This window comes from Ranitomeya variabilis, chromosome 1 (genome assembly GCF_051348905.1).
Source record: "Ranitomeya variabilis isolate aRanVar5 chromosome 1, aRanVar5.hap1, whole genome shotgun sequence".
NCBI classification, from domain to species: domain Eukaryota; kingdom Metazoa; phylum Chordata; class Amphibia; order Anura; family Dendrobatidae; genus Ranitomeya; species Ranitomeya variabilis.
In genome coordinates this window covers 819,925,674-819,942,179 of record NC_135232.1, presented here as the reverse complement: position 1 = coordinate 819,942,179, position 16,506 = coordinate 819,925,674, and the positions used below count along the sequence as shown (strand labels likewise).

General features: G+C 45.8%; 1 protein-coding gene across 3 annotated transcripts in view; it reads left to right on the top strand.

The window, feature by feature from the left end:
* The window catches only part of STAP1 (signal transducing adaptor family member 1), a 175,871-nt gene that overhangs the window by 44,608 nt on the left and 114,757 nt on the right, over positions 1-16,506 (top strand). For all 3 annotated transcript variants that reach the window (XM_077274989.1, XM_077274993.1, XM_077274984.1), the window contains exon 2: positions 16,300-16,368. In XM_077274989.1, the coding sequence (XP_077131104.1) occupies positions 16,300-16,368 (69 nt within the window). The remainder of the gene's footprint in view (positions 1-16,299; positions 16,369-16,506) is intronic.

Here is a 16,506-nt window from a genome sequence, read left to right as displayed (position 1 = left end):
TTGATCGGTAAGTAAAATACCATTATGTTTAATGTTGCGGGATCTCCTTTAGGCTGGAGTCACACACAACATATAAAAAATTGGTCTGTTTTAGGCTGGGGTCACACTAGAGAGAAATAGGGACTTATGAGAGGCGCAAAAACAACGCATTGCACACGGATCAATGTTTCTCTATGGGGCAGCTCCTATCTGCCGTATATTTCTCGGCTATATTTTATGGGCTGAGAAAATCGCAGCATGCTGCGTTTGTCAGCGTATTCCAAGAAAAATCCACCAATGCAAGTCTATGGGGGCGAGAAAAATACGGATAACACACGGACCAAGCCAGTAATTCAGGTTAGAATACAATAGCTAAAATAAATGTGTACACATAGAATAGATATATATAATACAGAGCTTGATAGCAGAAAAGCCGGTAATTCAGTGCGGTGTACAGTAAAATCACACTGACAGCTTACAATAGAAATGATAAAATAAATGTCTTCCCCTTAGACCCCAGTCTAGAGCCTCTCACCTAGCCAAATCAGTTCTCATGCTTCACACTGACGAGGGCCAACAGCCCGAAACACCGTGTCTGCGAATTGAGATTCTGATTTGGCTTTTATCCTAAGTCATATTGCACGACTCATTAAAGGGTTCATTGTGACTTGTAGGATCGCTACTTCCAACAGGTGGCGCTATAGAGTTAAGTCCTATTTTTCTCAGAAGAGGCAATTTGCATATTTAATTTCCCAGAGGAGCATTGCACGGCGAATAAGCCTCCTAACCTTGACAAGCCAGCTGGTATGTCACTCTCCATAAGGAGAAACGTTACCCCTTAGACCCCAGTCCAGAGCCTCTCACCTAGCCAAATCAGTTCTCATGCTTCGCACTGACGAGGGCCAACAGCCCGAAACACCGTGTCTGCGAAATGAGATACTGATTTGGCTTTTATCCTAAGTCATATTGCACGACTCGTTAGAGGGTTGATTGTGACTTGTAGGATCGCTACTTCCAACAGGTGGCGCTATAGAGTTAAGTCCTCTTTTTCTCAGAAGAGGCAATTTGCATATTCACATAGAATAGGTATATTTATATATATATATATATATATATATATATATATATATTGTGATATATGTGATGCAGTAACCCCTGTAACAGGTAGGGGGCGCTGCATGGTCTCCCCGGGATGTGCACGGAGTTGTATTGAGGCCGTGAGAATTGACCTGCAGTGATGTCAGGATCACGTGACCAGCCCATGTGATCCATTACTGTGGGTGTGGTTACAGGTACATAACGTGACCAGGGTGTGGGTCACATTTTCCTGTGTGGTTCCAGTGTTTGGACCTGAAGGGTCCAAGTGCAAAATCCCTGATGGAGTTCCTGAGGGCTCGGTGTGTTCCTGTGTTGGAAGCCTGGGAGGAGGCTTCCTGGAAAGCACCTGCTGGCGTGGGAGGTCCTAGTAGGAGGACCGGATCCCGGAGCAGTGCACAGTGGAACTGGGGAAGCTGGTGTCCTTTGGTGAGGTCTGGACTGACTACTGTATGCCGGACAGGCAAGTTGGGGATCCCTGTTAGGCAGCTTACCCAGAAGAGTGTTAATGGAGTCTGGGGAAGCTGGAGTCCTTCTGTGAGGTCTGGACTGACTAGTGCGTGCCGGCCAGGCGAGTTGGTGATCCCTGTAAGGCAGCTTACCCAGAGGTGCGGACTGGCAAGGAGTCAGCAGGTGGAGCCGGAGCTCCCTTCAGGTATCGTACAGGCCGGTAGTGCTTGTGAAGTTCTATGAACTGTGTGGTCTCCCTTGGGAACTGGTTAAGGGAGGACCAGCGTGTTAGTGGCCGTGAGGCAAAGCCATACACTGAAGTGTTAGAAGCTGCAAGTAAATATCACCAGTTGGTGCCTGTTGTGTTTCATGTTATGAACTGTGCGTACCCCGGTTTATGAGGCTTAATAAACCGCATGGACTGCTTTGTTTGATAAACCCGTGCCCGTGTGCTTGAATATCGCGGCCAAGTGAGTGTCCCCCAATACTCTCAGTAAGAGAAACCTTACAATATATATATATATATATATATATATATATATATTTATATATATATATATATATATATATATATATATACTAGTTGGTGGCCCGATTCTAACGCATCGGATATTCTAGACTATGTATGTATGTATGTATATAGCAGCCACATAGTATATAGCACAGGCCACGTACCAAACATTATATAATACAGCCCACACAGTATATAACATTGCCCACGTAGTATATAACACTGCCCATGTAGTATATAGCAGCCATGTAGTATATAACACTGCCCACTTAGTATATAGCACAGCCCACGCAGTATATAGCACAGCCCACACAGTATATAACACAGCCCACGCAGTATATAACACAGCCTACGCAGTATATAACACAGCCCACGCAGTATATAACACAGCACACGCAGTATATAACACAGCCCATGCAGTATATCACACTGCCCACATAATATATAGCACATCCCATGCAGTATATAACACAGCCCACGCAGTATATAACACAGCCCACGCAGTATATAACACAGCCCACGCAGTATATAACACAGCCCACGCAGTATATAACACTACCCACATAGTATATAGGACAGCCCACACAGTATATAACACTGCCCACGTAATATATAACACAGCCCACGCAGTAATATAACACAGGCCATGCAGTATATAACACTGGGCCACGTAATATATAGCACAGCCCACGCAGTACATAACACAGCCCACGCAGTATCTAACACTGGCCATGTAGTATATAGCAGCCACACAGTATATAACACAGCCCACGTAGTATGTAGCAGTGTGGGCACCATATCCCTGTTAAAAAAAAATTATTAAAAAAAATAGTTATATACTCACCCTCCGGCGTCCAGCGAAGCTGTGTCGATGCGCGCGGCTGCCACCAGCTTCCGTTCCCAGAGATGCATTGAGAGATTACCCAGATGACTTAGCAGTCTCGCAAAACCGCTAAGTCTTCTAGGTAATTTCGCAATGCATCTCTGGGAACGGAAGCTGGCGGCAGCCACGCGCGCCTCGGCGGACGACGGAAGGTGAGAATAGCAGGTTTTTTGTTTTTTTATAATTTTTAACATGAGATCTTTTTACTATTGATGCTGCATAGGCACCATCAATAGTAAAAAGTTGGTCACACAGGGTTAATAGCAGCGTTAACGGAGTGTGTTACTCGCGGCATAACGCGGTCCTTTAACGCTGTTATTAACCCTGTGTGAGCGCTGACGGGAGAGGAGTATGGAGCGGGCGCCGGGCACTGACTGGACGGGAGTAGGGAGGGACTAATTCCCTCGACTGTGGCCATCGCTGATTGGTCGCGGCAGCCAGGACCGGCAGCTGGCGAGACCAATCAGCGATGCGGAATTTCCGTGACGGAAGTTGCAGACAGAAAGAAAGACAGACAGACCGACGGACGGAAGTACCCCTTTGACAACTATATATATAGACAGTACAGACCAAAAGTTTGGACACACCTCATTTAAAGATTTTTCTGTATTTTCATGACTATGAAAATTGTACATTCACTTCAAAGTAGCCACCTTTTGCTTTGATGACTGCTTTGCACACTCTTGGCATTCTCTTGATGAGCTTCAAGAGGTAGTCACCGGAAATGGTTTTCACTTCACAGGTGTGCCCTGTCAGGTTTAATAAATGGGAATTCTTGCCTTATAAATGGGTTTGGGACCATCAGTTGTGTTGTGCATAAGTCTGGTGGATACACAGCTGATAGTCCTACTGAATAGACTGTTAGAATTTGTATTATGGCAAGAAAAAAGCAGCTAAGTAAAGAAAAACGAGTGGCCATCATTACTTTAAGAAATGAAGGTCAGTCAGTCTGAAAAATTGGGCAAACTTTGAAAGTGTCCCCAAGTGCAGTGGCAAATACCATCAAGCGCTACAAAGAAACTGTCTCACATGAGGCCCGCCCCAGGAAAGGAAGACCAAGAGTCACCTCTGCTTCTGAGGATAAGTTTATCCGTCACCAGCCTCAGAAATCACAGGTTAACAGCAGCTCAGATTAGAGACCAAGTCAATGCCACACAGAGTTCTAGCAGCAGACACATCTCAACAACTGTTAAGAGGAAACTTTGTGCAGCAGGCCTTCAAGGTAAAATAGCTTCTAGGAATCCACTGCTAAGGACAGGCAACAAGCAGAAGAGACTTTTTTGAGCTAAAGAACACAAGGAATGGACATTAGACCAGTGGAAATCTGTGCTTTGGTCTGATGAGTCCAAATTTGAGATCTTTGGTTCCAACCACCGTGTCTTTGTGTGATGCAGAAAAGGTGAACGGATGGACTCTACATGCCTGGTTCCCACTGTGAAGCATGGAGGAGGAGGTGTGATGGTGTGGGGGTGCTTTTCTGGTGACACTGTTGGGGATTTATTAAAAATTGAAGGCATACTGAACGAGCATGGCTACCACAGCATCTTGTAGTGGCATGCTATTCCATCCGGTTTGCATTTAGTTGGACCATCATTTATGTTTCAACAGGACAATGACCCCAAACACACCTCCAGATGACCTGGCCTCCACAGTCACCAGACCTGAACTCAAACAAGATGGTTTGGGGTGAGCTAAACCGCAGAGTGAAGGCAAAAGGGCCAACAAGTGCTAAGCATCTCTGGGAACTCCTTCAAGATTGTTGGAAGACCATTCCCAGTGACTACCTCTTGAAGCTCATCAAGAGAATGCCAAGAGTGTGCAAAGCAGTCATCAAAGCAAAAGGTGGCTACTTTGAAGTGAATGTACAATTTTCATAGACATGAAAATACAGAAAAATCTTTAAATGAGAAGGCGTGTCCAAACTTTTGGTCTGTACTGTGTATATATATATATATATATATATATATATATGTCAGTGAGATATATGTATATACAGTGGGGCAAAAAAGTATTTAGTCAGTCAGCAATAGTGCAAGTTCCACCACTTAAAAAGATGAGAGGCGTCTGTAATTTACATCATAGGTAGACCTCAACTATGGGAGACAAACTGAGAAAAAAAAATCCAGAAAATCACATTGTCTGGTTTTTTTTAACATTTTATTTGCATATTATGGTGGAAAATAAGTATTTGGTCAGAAACAAAATTTCATCTCAATACTTTGTAATATATCCTTTGTTGGCAATGACAGAGGTCAAACGTTTTCTGTAAGTCTTCACAAGGTTGCCACACACTGTTGTTGGTATGTTGGCCCATTCCTCCATGCAGATCTCCTTTAGAGCAGTGATGTTTTTGGCTTTTCGCTTGGCAACACGGACTTTCAACTCCCTCCAAAGGTTTTCTATAGGGTTGAGATCTGGAGACTGGCTAGGCCACTCCAGGACCTTGAAATGCTTCTTACGAAGCCACTCCTTCGTTGCCCTGGCGGTGTGCTTTGGATCATTGTCATGTTGAAAGACCCAGCCACGTTTCATCTTCAATGCCCTTGCTGATGGAAGGAGGTTTGCACTCAAAATCTCACGATACATGGCCCCATTCATTCTTTCATGTACCCGGATCAGTCGTCCTGGCCCCTTTGCAGAGAAACAGCCCCAAAGCATGATGTTTCCACCACCATGCTTTACAGTAGGAATGGTGTTTGATGGATGCAACTCAGTATTCTTTTTCCTCCAAACACGACAAGTTGTGTTTCTACCAAACAGTTCCAGTTTGGTTTCATCAGACCATAGGACATTCTCCCAAAACTCCTCTGGATCATCCAAATGCTCTCTAGCAAACTTCAGACGGGCCCGGACATGTACTGGCTTAAGCAGTGGGACACGTCTGGCACTGCAGGATCTGAGTCCATGGTGGCGTAGTGTGTTACTTATGGTAGGCCTTGTTACATTGGTCCCAGCTCTCTGCAGTTCATTCACTAGGTCCCCCCGCGTGGTTCTGGGATTTTTGCTCACCGTTCTTGTGATCATTCTGACCCCACGGGGTGGGATTTTGCATGGAGCCCTAGATCGAGGGAGATTATCAGTAGTCTTGTATGTCTTCCATTTTCTAATTATTGCTCCCACTGTTGATTTCTTCACTCCAAGCTGGTTGGCTATTGCAGATTCAGTCTTCCCAGCCTGGTGCAGGGCTACAATTTTGTTTCTGGTGTCCTTTGACAGCTCTTTGGTCTTCACCATAGTGGAGTTTGGAGTCAGACTGTTTGAGGGTGTGCACAGGTGTCTTTTTATACTGATAACAAGTTTAAACAGGTGCCATTACTACAGGTAATGAGTCGAGGAAAGAGGAGACTCTTAAAGAAGAAGTTACAGGTCTGTGAGAGCCAGAAATCTTGATTGTTTGTTTCTGACCAAATACTTATTTTCCACCATAATATGCAAATAAAATGTTAAAAAAACAGACATTGTGATTTTCTGGATTTTTGTTTCTCAGTTTGTCTCCCACAGTTGAGGTCTACCTATGATGTAAATTACAGACGCCTCTCATCTTTTTAAGTGGTGGAACTTGCACTATTGCTGACTGACTAAATACTTTTTTGCCCCACTGTATATTTATATTTAATACAGAGCTAGATAGCATAAAAGCCGGCAATTCAATTGCCGACTTTTGCTAACTCCTTACCAAACCCGACAGTATATCAGACATGGTTTACATACAGTAAACCATTTCATATCCCTTATATTTTTATATATTCCTCAATAATAATAATGTTAGTAGTTTGTGTGTGCACAATTTTGGAGCTCTAGGTGTTAAAATAAAGGGTTAAATCATGGCAAAAAACTGGCGTGGGCTCCCGCGCCCTGGTGGCACAAAGTCATGTGAACTGTAGCATGGCAATTTTTTGGAGGAGGCCAATAACCATAGTCCCTCTCTAGGCTATTAATATCTGCCCTCACTCACTGGCTTTCCCTCTCTGGCGGAGAAAATTGCACAGGAGCCCACACCAGTTATTTCCGTGATTTAACCCTTTATTTTAACACCTAGAGCTCCAAAATTGTGCACACAGACACTTCTAACATTATAACTGTATATATGTTTTCATGAATATTTGAGCCCATGGATCCATTATATATCCATTTTGCAAGCTGGTGAGAAATTCTTGCCGTATGGATGCCATACGGATGACACACGGATACTTTTTGGAGAAAAAAACGCATCCTCGTATTGAATACGGATCACTGTGCAGGAACTTTTCTGCGTTTTACGGCCTTAAAAAACGGACCATATTTTTATACATTAGGTCTGACCCCGGCCTTACATGGACGACAATTACAGTAATGTTCCCTGAACAGTGATCCGTATGTCATCCGTGTGCAATGCAAGGAAGCGATTTTCTCGCATGTAAGCATTCGTGTGACATCCATATGGCGAGATTTTCTCGCCGGCATGCAAAATGGACATATATATAAATATATTAATATATATATATATATATATATATATATATATATATATATATATATATATATATATATATATATATATATATATATATGTGTGTATATATATATATATCAGTGAGACACATACCTCTCCGTGTTCATCATCTCATTATATGCATTTACATTTAACCAGCTTGATTTTTCTGAAATTGCCTGCGCCCCAACAACCAATGTGCGGAAATTTTGCACGGGCCAACTAGGAATTGCCATGCATTTTTTTTTTTTCTAAAAAGTCAACTGAGTGCTAAAATATTCCATATGGCTGGAGACCTACTTAACTAGTCTTGGGTTTGGTAGGTGGGTATATTTTTCAAAAAAGGATCCCCATATAAGATATGCCAATGCTGGGTCATACTGTATATTTACAGAGCATATAAAAAATTAGTACGAACCACCTTGTTAAATTGCCAGGATTAACCATGTAAAACAAATTTTATGAAGAAGAATAGTTTCAGAACTTTACTCACCTTTTAATGTCACGAAAAATGTGTGCTATTCAATTGAAAAATAAACTAAAATCTTTTCAGGTGGTAAAAGAAAAATAAAGAACTAAAAAAATGGGTTTGTATAAATATACACACCCTGGAACTAATACTTTGTTGAATTAATCTTTGAATTTATGACTGCATTAGTCTTTTTAGGTAAGAGTCTAGCAACATAGTACATGTAGAATTTGCAATCTTTGTCCCCTCTTCCTTGCCGTAGCACTCCAAATCTGTCAGATTGCAAGAGTATTTCCTGTGTACAGCACTCTCTTCAGGGCAACACACAGATTTTCAATTGGATTCAGGCCTGGGTTATGGCCGGTCAATTCCCAAACTTTGATCTTCTTCTGGTGAAGCCATTCTGTTCATGGTACACTTATTTTGCATGTTCACCATGATTATGGGATATTATTGATATAACTCTCGGCCATTTTTGGCAATCACGTAGACAGAGAATGGAGCATTGGTGCAGCTCCATTTTGATCTTTTAGAACAGAACCCCGTTCTCGAGATTTATTGGGTCCCAGCATTTCCTTCCCACAGTGATCAAATTGTCAAGTTGGGAATACTTTTTTAAGGTGTAACTTTGTGCATCAAACATGTTGGGAGGCTGAATTGACTAAGAGAGTGGGTATTGTGCTCAGCTGTTCTCCTGTCCATAAAGACTACATGAGGGTTGTGACTGTTTTGGAGGCCTGAACCAATGGACTGATATTAATTCTTCTCAATCTGAATATTAGCATAGTAATTATAATTATTATACATTAATATTAATTGTATCACTTAAAGTTGAACAGAATTAAGTATGCTAACAACTCCCTCTATACACAGTATGTGCCCGCACACAACCCACCTAAATATAGTAAGTCTACACACAGACCCCTGTATACAGTATGAGCCCTCAAACAGTCCCCATATACAGTATGATCCCACACACAGCACTCCCTATATACAGAATGAGCCTACACACTGCCCCTATACAGCATGAGCCCCCACACATCCCTCCTATATACTGTATAAGCCCCCACAAATAGCCACCCTATATACAGTATACAGCCCCCACACAGTTCCCATACATAGTATGAACCCACACATAGTCCCCACACATTCCCCTGTAAACAGAATGAGCCACCATTCACACTGATATATACAATGTAAGCTCCTACATACCCTCCCTATGTACAGTATAAGCCGCCACATAGTCTCTTATATTTAGATGGTGAATGATGGAAGAAAGTCATATTCACTTGTGTTTGCATCTTGAAGATGCAGATAGCGGTGACATCAGGATGCCGGGTGGAGAGGAAAGCCGCATGGTGCATTTCATTGGCCACGATTTTCAGCCCTTCAGATGTCTCAGTCCGGACTGGAACCTCCAGAGGGCCAGATGTGGTCTGCGGGCCGCACTTTCCACAGGTCGCTTATAGATGGAGTTCCATTGCAGGGGAAACATCTGACTGAATTCAACTTCATTGACAAAATTAGATATTTGCTAGGGATGTTGATAGAACATTCTACTGCCATCTTTTAAAAGCTTATGAAGTTTACTAAGAATAATTTCTAGCTAAGCAATGTAAGAATATTACATTGGAACCACATGCAAAGGCTGAAATTTAAGTGGAAAACCCACAATTTATTTACAGATTTTGGTGTTAAAGGGAATGTGTCACCCCCCAGGCGTTTGTAACTAACTCTTTTATTTGGGGTCCCTTCCAATGCTGCAATATTCATTTTTTTTAATTTGCCTGCCATACCTGTAGTTTGTCCGGGGGCATGTCTTTTCCCCCCGTACACAAACGCCTCCCAGCCATCACTCGGCCCCTCTGCGCGCCAGGCGCCACCTCCTCTACATTCATTAACGTCCCCGGCGCCTGCGCTCTAAGTTCCTTTTTCGGGCATGCACAGTTTGCGCTGCCCTTCGACTCACATCACATGGTGATGTTTTTTTAAAGCTTCTATCAAAAAGTCAGAGAAAAAAGCTCAGCACATCGAAGAATAGACCTTGTATGTGAAAAATGTACAAATGAGAGAGTCTTTGGGCCAGGTTCAGATGAATGTATGAAAAATTGTCCGAAGTTCATCCGTGTGTGAGCTGTGTGTCCATTTTATACATCCATGTGACATCTGTACTTACACATCAGCAGTTTGAAATGTACATGATCAAATAGGTTAATAATTGCAATGTATCTGCAAAAATCGGATGCAATATGGATGTTCTGTATGGGATCAACTTTTTGTTTTCCACACATATAGACTTGAATTTGCAAAGCTCATCTACAATAATGCATGCTGTCATTTTTTTTACATGGGCACTCAGTCTGTGTAAAAGAAAAAAGTGTTTGAACTGCCCTATTGAATAACATTGGTCCTTCCCTGATTTTAATTCGACAGTGCACATCCATATGATACGCTCATCTGAACGAGCCCTAGGGCTAAGTTCTCAACTGAATGTGGAATCTTGTTTTTCTGTGGCAGAAACAGAAAACCAGAATTAATACGGAGGAGGGATCATCGGCTAAATGATGAACACAAATGTTACGAATAGACCATATTAGCTAAAATGGGGTCATTCAGGTTTACTTCATGTCATTTTACTGGGAAAAAAACTACTCCTTCCAATGAAAAGCCTTAGGCCGGTGTCACACTAGCAACTGCAATGCGAGAAACTAGCGCCTCAATACTCGGCACTGCCGCCGGTGGTTCGGACCGGAGCATTCAGCTGCATAGAAATACATGCAGCCGCACACTCCGGTTCTGGGTGTCGGCGGCAGTGCTGAGTACTGAGGTGAGAGACTCGCGCGAGTTTCTCGCATTGCACTGGCAAGTGGGACTCCAGCCTTAGGCCGGGATCACACATACGCGTGATACGGCCCAGTCTCGCAGGTGAAATCCCTCCTCTGGCGCAGGCACTCTGGAGCGGAGCGTGCAGCTCCATGTGTTGCTGTGCGGCTGCACACTCCGCTTCGGAGTGCCAGCGCCAGAGCTGGGCTTTCACCTGCGAGACTCGGCCGTATCTCGCGTATGGGTGACCCCGGCCTTACACATACATACAATGGAGAAGGTTTATTCTTACTCCTGTACATTCGGTGAAACAGTTCTTTCCCAAGGGTAATGGGCATCAGACATTAAGAGAGTATATGGAGCGCCCCCACACCGCCGCAGGGCCGAGGGGTACCCGGAGCCGGGCCTCTGGTTCTCAGTCTCGGGGTTGTCACGGTGGCTAGACCCGGTCCGTGGCCCTGTCCGTCAGTGGGGGACGTCCGGTGAAATAGGTGGTAGTAATGGTAGCGATGTAACGGTGCGGTTGTGGGGTGTAAGTCGCGGTAAATAACGAGGACACCAGTTTGCAGTCTCTTTACCTCTTTACTGGAGATCTCTGAGTCCCCAGTCCAGAATACGGTTCACCAGGCTGCGCAAGTCCGGCCGGTCCAATGGCACCTCCAGAGCCCTCCTCTCAGGTGGAAATCTGTGCCTTCCTTCTAGCGCTATGTGTTGTAGTCCTTCCCTGCTGTGCTCACGGAAAGTGACCCCACAACGGTTGTGTCTGTTTCTTAAGTTCCCTCACAACTCGATTTGATGTTCCTCTGTAATCCACCCCTTCCCTGTATTCAGGTTGGAATGGCACCCGTTTGTCAGGTAGGCCTGGAGTTCTTCCGGGACCCTAGAGATGCCCCTCTCCCGCAATTGCCCCCCAAGACTTCATAGGTGATATGTGGTAGACAGCCCGCCTGAGACCGACTGTCCTGCCGCTGTTTGGAGTATGGCTTGAAGCTGTATTCTAATCCACTCCCTCGGCGTTCCGGCCACCGGTATTGCGCCTCAGCAAGGTGCTGCCTCTTTCAGCACAACCCCTGCTGGTATTCTCCTTCTGCTTGATCTCGTTTCTCACTCAGCACAATCTGTCTCGCTTCTAGTCCTTTCCTGAGTCCCGCCGCTTCCAGGAGCCTGCGCGGACCCGTTACGTTCTTTCAATGCCAAGCCTCTGCCAGGATCCCACCCCTGGCAGAGACCCTACAGTCTCTCCCTTCACAACACCCCCTGCCACAGGGTGTTGCTCCGTTCAATCCCGTCAGCGTTCTCTCTAACTTCCTGCCTGACCCCCAGTTTACCCACTATGGTGGGGAGTGGCCTAATGAATAGCACCCTTAGCTCCCCCCGGAGGCCCAGCTGTGAAACATATTGGTGTCTGTGATACCTGATTGGAGGAACTCCTTCGGTGCCATCGAACGTACCATGGCTCCCCTTAGCGGCGAAGCCACAGCACTGCAACGACCAGGACTCTGGGGCGCTGCACTCCCCCCTGGTTAAACACAGTACTCCGGGACTGGGAAGAAAAACAACAATACAGATTAGCAAAAAGACATACAATTTTGTTGAGTGCAAAACGATAAGTATACTTGAACAGGCTTCCCTTTATGGGAGGTGAGGACACTTTTAACGTTACAAACATAGTCAACTTTATAAATTACAGGCTATACATAACTCCTGTTACCCAACCGGGTATTCTACTTAGTGCAAATTCTGGAACGATAAATTAACATTGCCTTTAAGAAACATACACTCTTAGTTTACCAAAGGCCTTCCTATAATCACATTACAGGGTAAGGTAACTTTACATTCTCCTACTTTGAACCTGCAGGACCGCCTGTCCCTATGGCACCAGACCTACTGCCTCTCCTTTCTTTTACAGGACCGCCCCGTTCAGCCAGGGCCTACTGCCTTTCGCTACTATACATAGTATAGACATAACATTCCTTTCGTTTAAAGAACTCTGAGCCTGCTCTACTCGGCTCCTTTAAGGACTCACTCTCTAACCCCTACGGGTTCACTTTCTGTCCTTAGTAACAAAGTAACTTTCTATGGGGACGCAGGGTTTACCTTCTATCCTCACCTTCATCATTACTTCTTTTACTTTCAACTATGCAGACCTCTATCTCTACCCCTACGGGCTCTCTGCATCTTTCAAAACATTATTCAGGTTTCACATTTCAAACAAATTGAACACATTTAACTTTTCATGTAAAACAGTTACATTCTTTTCAAGCATCATTATAGCTTTACTGTTCTGCAACAGTATCTCTCTCAAGTTCAATTCTTCACATCCCCTTTAAGAGGGAACCAAGTCTCTCTGAGGTAGCTCGTTCTCTCAGCCTACCAGTCCATGCAAAGGTTCCGGTATGGTATCTTCGCAAAGTGTCTTTAATTAGAACCGGTAGGAAAGGTATCTTCACAAAGTGTCTTTAGCTCAAACCAATAGGGCAAATATCTTCGCAAAGTGTCTTTGGCTAAAACCAGTAGGGAGCACCTTTAAGAAGGTGCAAACTATTTACAAAGGAAGTTCGAATCATGCACAGTCCATGATTTCTGCAGTTTGTATAACTTTTGTGCAACAACTTCAAGAAAAAAAAAAAAGGAAAACAATAGTGACCCCGGGTCAACAAAGGGGTCACCTTTTAAAGTTTACCCTGGACGGGTTTAGCAGCAACTTAAAGAACAGTTAAGGAAAACTATTTACATTTTTCAAGTTTCCGAGGTTTATTCTTCTTCCGGTGGCTGGGGCTCCCGGCCCCCGGCCACTGCAGCACCAGTGTCCTCGGTTCGAACATGCAGATGGACTCGACTGGCCAGCTCCGGGGCTGCCACTAGGCGTACCGTTGCGATGGTGACAAGTTCAGGCGCTCCCGGGACCAGGTCTGGGGCTGCAGGTGCCGCAGGCCCAGACATACACCGCCGAACATTCCGTGCATACCACCCCAGCGGGTTCAAGTGGCGGCTGTAGGTCACTGGATCCCCCTTTTGTAACGGTTCTCTGCTTCGGCCACAACAAGGAGCCCTCACGTTACAATGCGCAACGAAAACATCAGTATCCAGTCCCGGCTCGTGTATGAGGCCCCACCCCCTTTTTACATGGTAGGCCAACACAGTGCCTCGCCTTACCGCGTCTCTGTCATCCCATGCCAGGGGGGGTTGTTGTACTTTCGGTGGGCCCATCGACTCAGCTCCTCTCCGTCCTTTCCACTGCAGAATCAAGCACTGTCTATATTGTTCCCATGTAAGCACCGCAAGAGTGGACCCGTTCTCCCGGGATCCATCTGCTCTAAACCAAGGGGTGTCCCACCGAAGAACCACTCCATCTAAGCTCACATCTACAGGCTCCCCCACTCCAGTCGACAGCGGTGGCACCATCCTCCCCAGGTCGTCGGGGGATAGCACCATTAGCCCTGCCGAGATAAGTCGCTCCCTACTGCGATGGAGGTGGGCCATGGAAGCGGGCTCGTGAAGGGGAGCAGGGGCGTCGGCCATACCTGCGCCTAATGTGGTTCCATCGGTGTCGCTCCGGTCCGTTAACAAGGACGCTGGAATCTGCTGCAGCCCGGACCGGGGCTCCTCCAATGGGATGCTCGGACTCCGCTCCGCTTGCTGTGGTTCCTCCTCCTCTAACTCCGAGGTCGGGATTGGTGGACGTAGCTTCGCTGTCGGATCCGCAGGCTTCCGGTCCATCTCCGGTGAAGAAAGGCAGGCCTGAACCGCTTCTTCCTCGCTCAGGCACTCGCCGTTCATCATCGCCACCGGATAGTCGCTGGCAGTGCATGCACCTAACTCCGCCATTTCCCTGAGGTCGGGCTTCTCCGTCACCAGCCTCTCGCCGTTGCATATCAAGGGGTGTTTCTCTTCTGCTTTGGGGCAGGTCATTCCTCTGCAGCCAGAAGTGCAGGGGGCGGTAGCCATTTCTCGCGCCACACTGGGAGTCTCCGCCCATAACACACCCTCCTTCCTCTTGGGTGTAGCAATGGCGGCGCCTTTTGGCGGGAACTTTTGGCGGCTAATGGCGCAGCACAGTCTTACAATAAAGTACAGTCCAAGCACAACAAATCACAGTCTCTAGGCACACATGACCTGATTCTTCAGGCTTAAGTAGATCCTGTTCGTGACGCCAAGTTGGAGCGCCCCCACACCGCCGCAGGGCCGAGGGGTACCCGGAGCCGGGCCTCTGGTTCTCAGTCTCGGGGTTGTCACGGTGGCTAGACCCGGTCCGTGGCCCTGTCCGTCAGTGGGGGACATCCGGTGAAATAGGTGGTAGTAATGGTAGCGATGTAACGGTGCGGTTGTGGGGTGTAAGTCGCGGTAAATAACGAGGACACCAGTTTGCAGTCTCTTTACCTCTTTACTGGAGATCTCTGAGTCCCCAGTCCAGAATACGGTTCACCAGGCTGCGCAAGTCCGGCCGGTCCAATGGCACCTCCAGAGCCCTCCTCTCAGGTGGAAATCTGTGCCTTCCTTCTAGCGCTATGTGTTGTAGTCCTTCCCTGCTGTGCTCACGGAAAGTGACCCCACAACGGTTGTGTCTGTTTCTTAAGTTCCCTCACAACTCGATTTGATGTTCCTCTGTAATCCACCCCTTCCCTGTATTCAGGTTGGAATGGCACCCGTTTGTCAGGTAGGCCTGGAGTTCTTCCGGGACCCTAGAGATGCCCCTCTCCCGCAATTGCCCCCCAAGACTTCATAGGTGATATGTGGTAGACAGCCCGCCTGAGACCAACTGTCCTGCCGCTGTTTGGAGTATGGCTTGAAGCTGTATTCTAATCCACTCCCTCGGCGTTCCGGCCACCGGTATTGCGCCTCAGCAAGGTGCTGCCTCTTTCAGCACAACCCCTGCTGGTATTCTCCTTCTGCTTGATCTCGTTTCTCACTCAGCACAATCTGTCTCGCTTCTAGTCCTTTCCTGAGTCCCGCCGCTTCCAGGAGCCTGCGCGGACCCGTTACGTTCTTTCAATGCCAAGCCTCTGCCAGGATCCCACCCCTGGCAGAGACCCTACAGTCTCTCCCTTCACAACACCCCCTGCCACAGGGTGTTGCTCCGTTCAATCCCGTCAGCGTTCTCTCTAACTTCCTGCCTGACCCCCAGTTTACCCACTATGGTGGGGAGTGGCCTAATGAATAGCACCCTTAGCTCCCCCCGGAGGCCCAGCTGTGAAACATATTGGTGTCTGTGATACCTGATTGGAGGAACTCCTTCGGTGCCATCGAACGTACCATGGCTCCCCTTAGCGGCGAAGCCACAGCACTGCAACGACCAGGACTCTGGGGCGCTGCATATACATCTTGGAGGAAGAAATCCTTTAGCTAATGCACTGATAAAACTTTGAAACCCTACTCAGCTTTTCAAGCACAAGCATTGCCTAGCGACTTCATAAACAATAGATTTATCCAAAACCCAATATTTTTTATATTTGCTAAAAAAAATTACATTGATAAATCTGCTCCTTTGTTTCCAGTATATATTCTAATTTGTGCCAATATTTGTCACTCTCAAAATAATTTATTCTCTGCTATGGAATTTAGACTCTTGTATCATTTTTATTCTTCAATATAATAAGAAAACTATTTTTGGTTTCTAGGAAGTCAGGTACTGGACAGAACTTCGAGGAACAAAACTATTTCTTTATACTGATAAAAAGCAAGAAAAGGTAAGCAATGTGCGTTTGCACAAGAAGACCTGATGACTGAAACAGATACATTCTACTAATTTTATTGACAATTATTTGATTTACTATCATGCATAATTGTGTAATAGTGTTGAGCATTCCGATACCGCAAGTATCGGG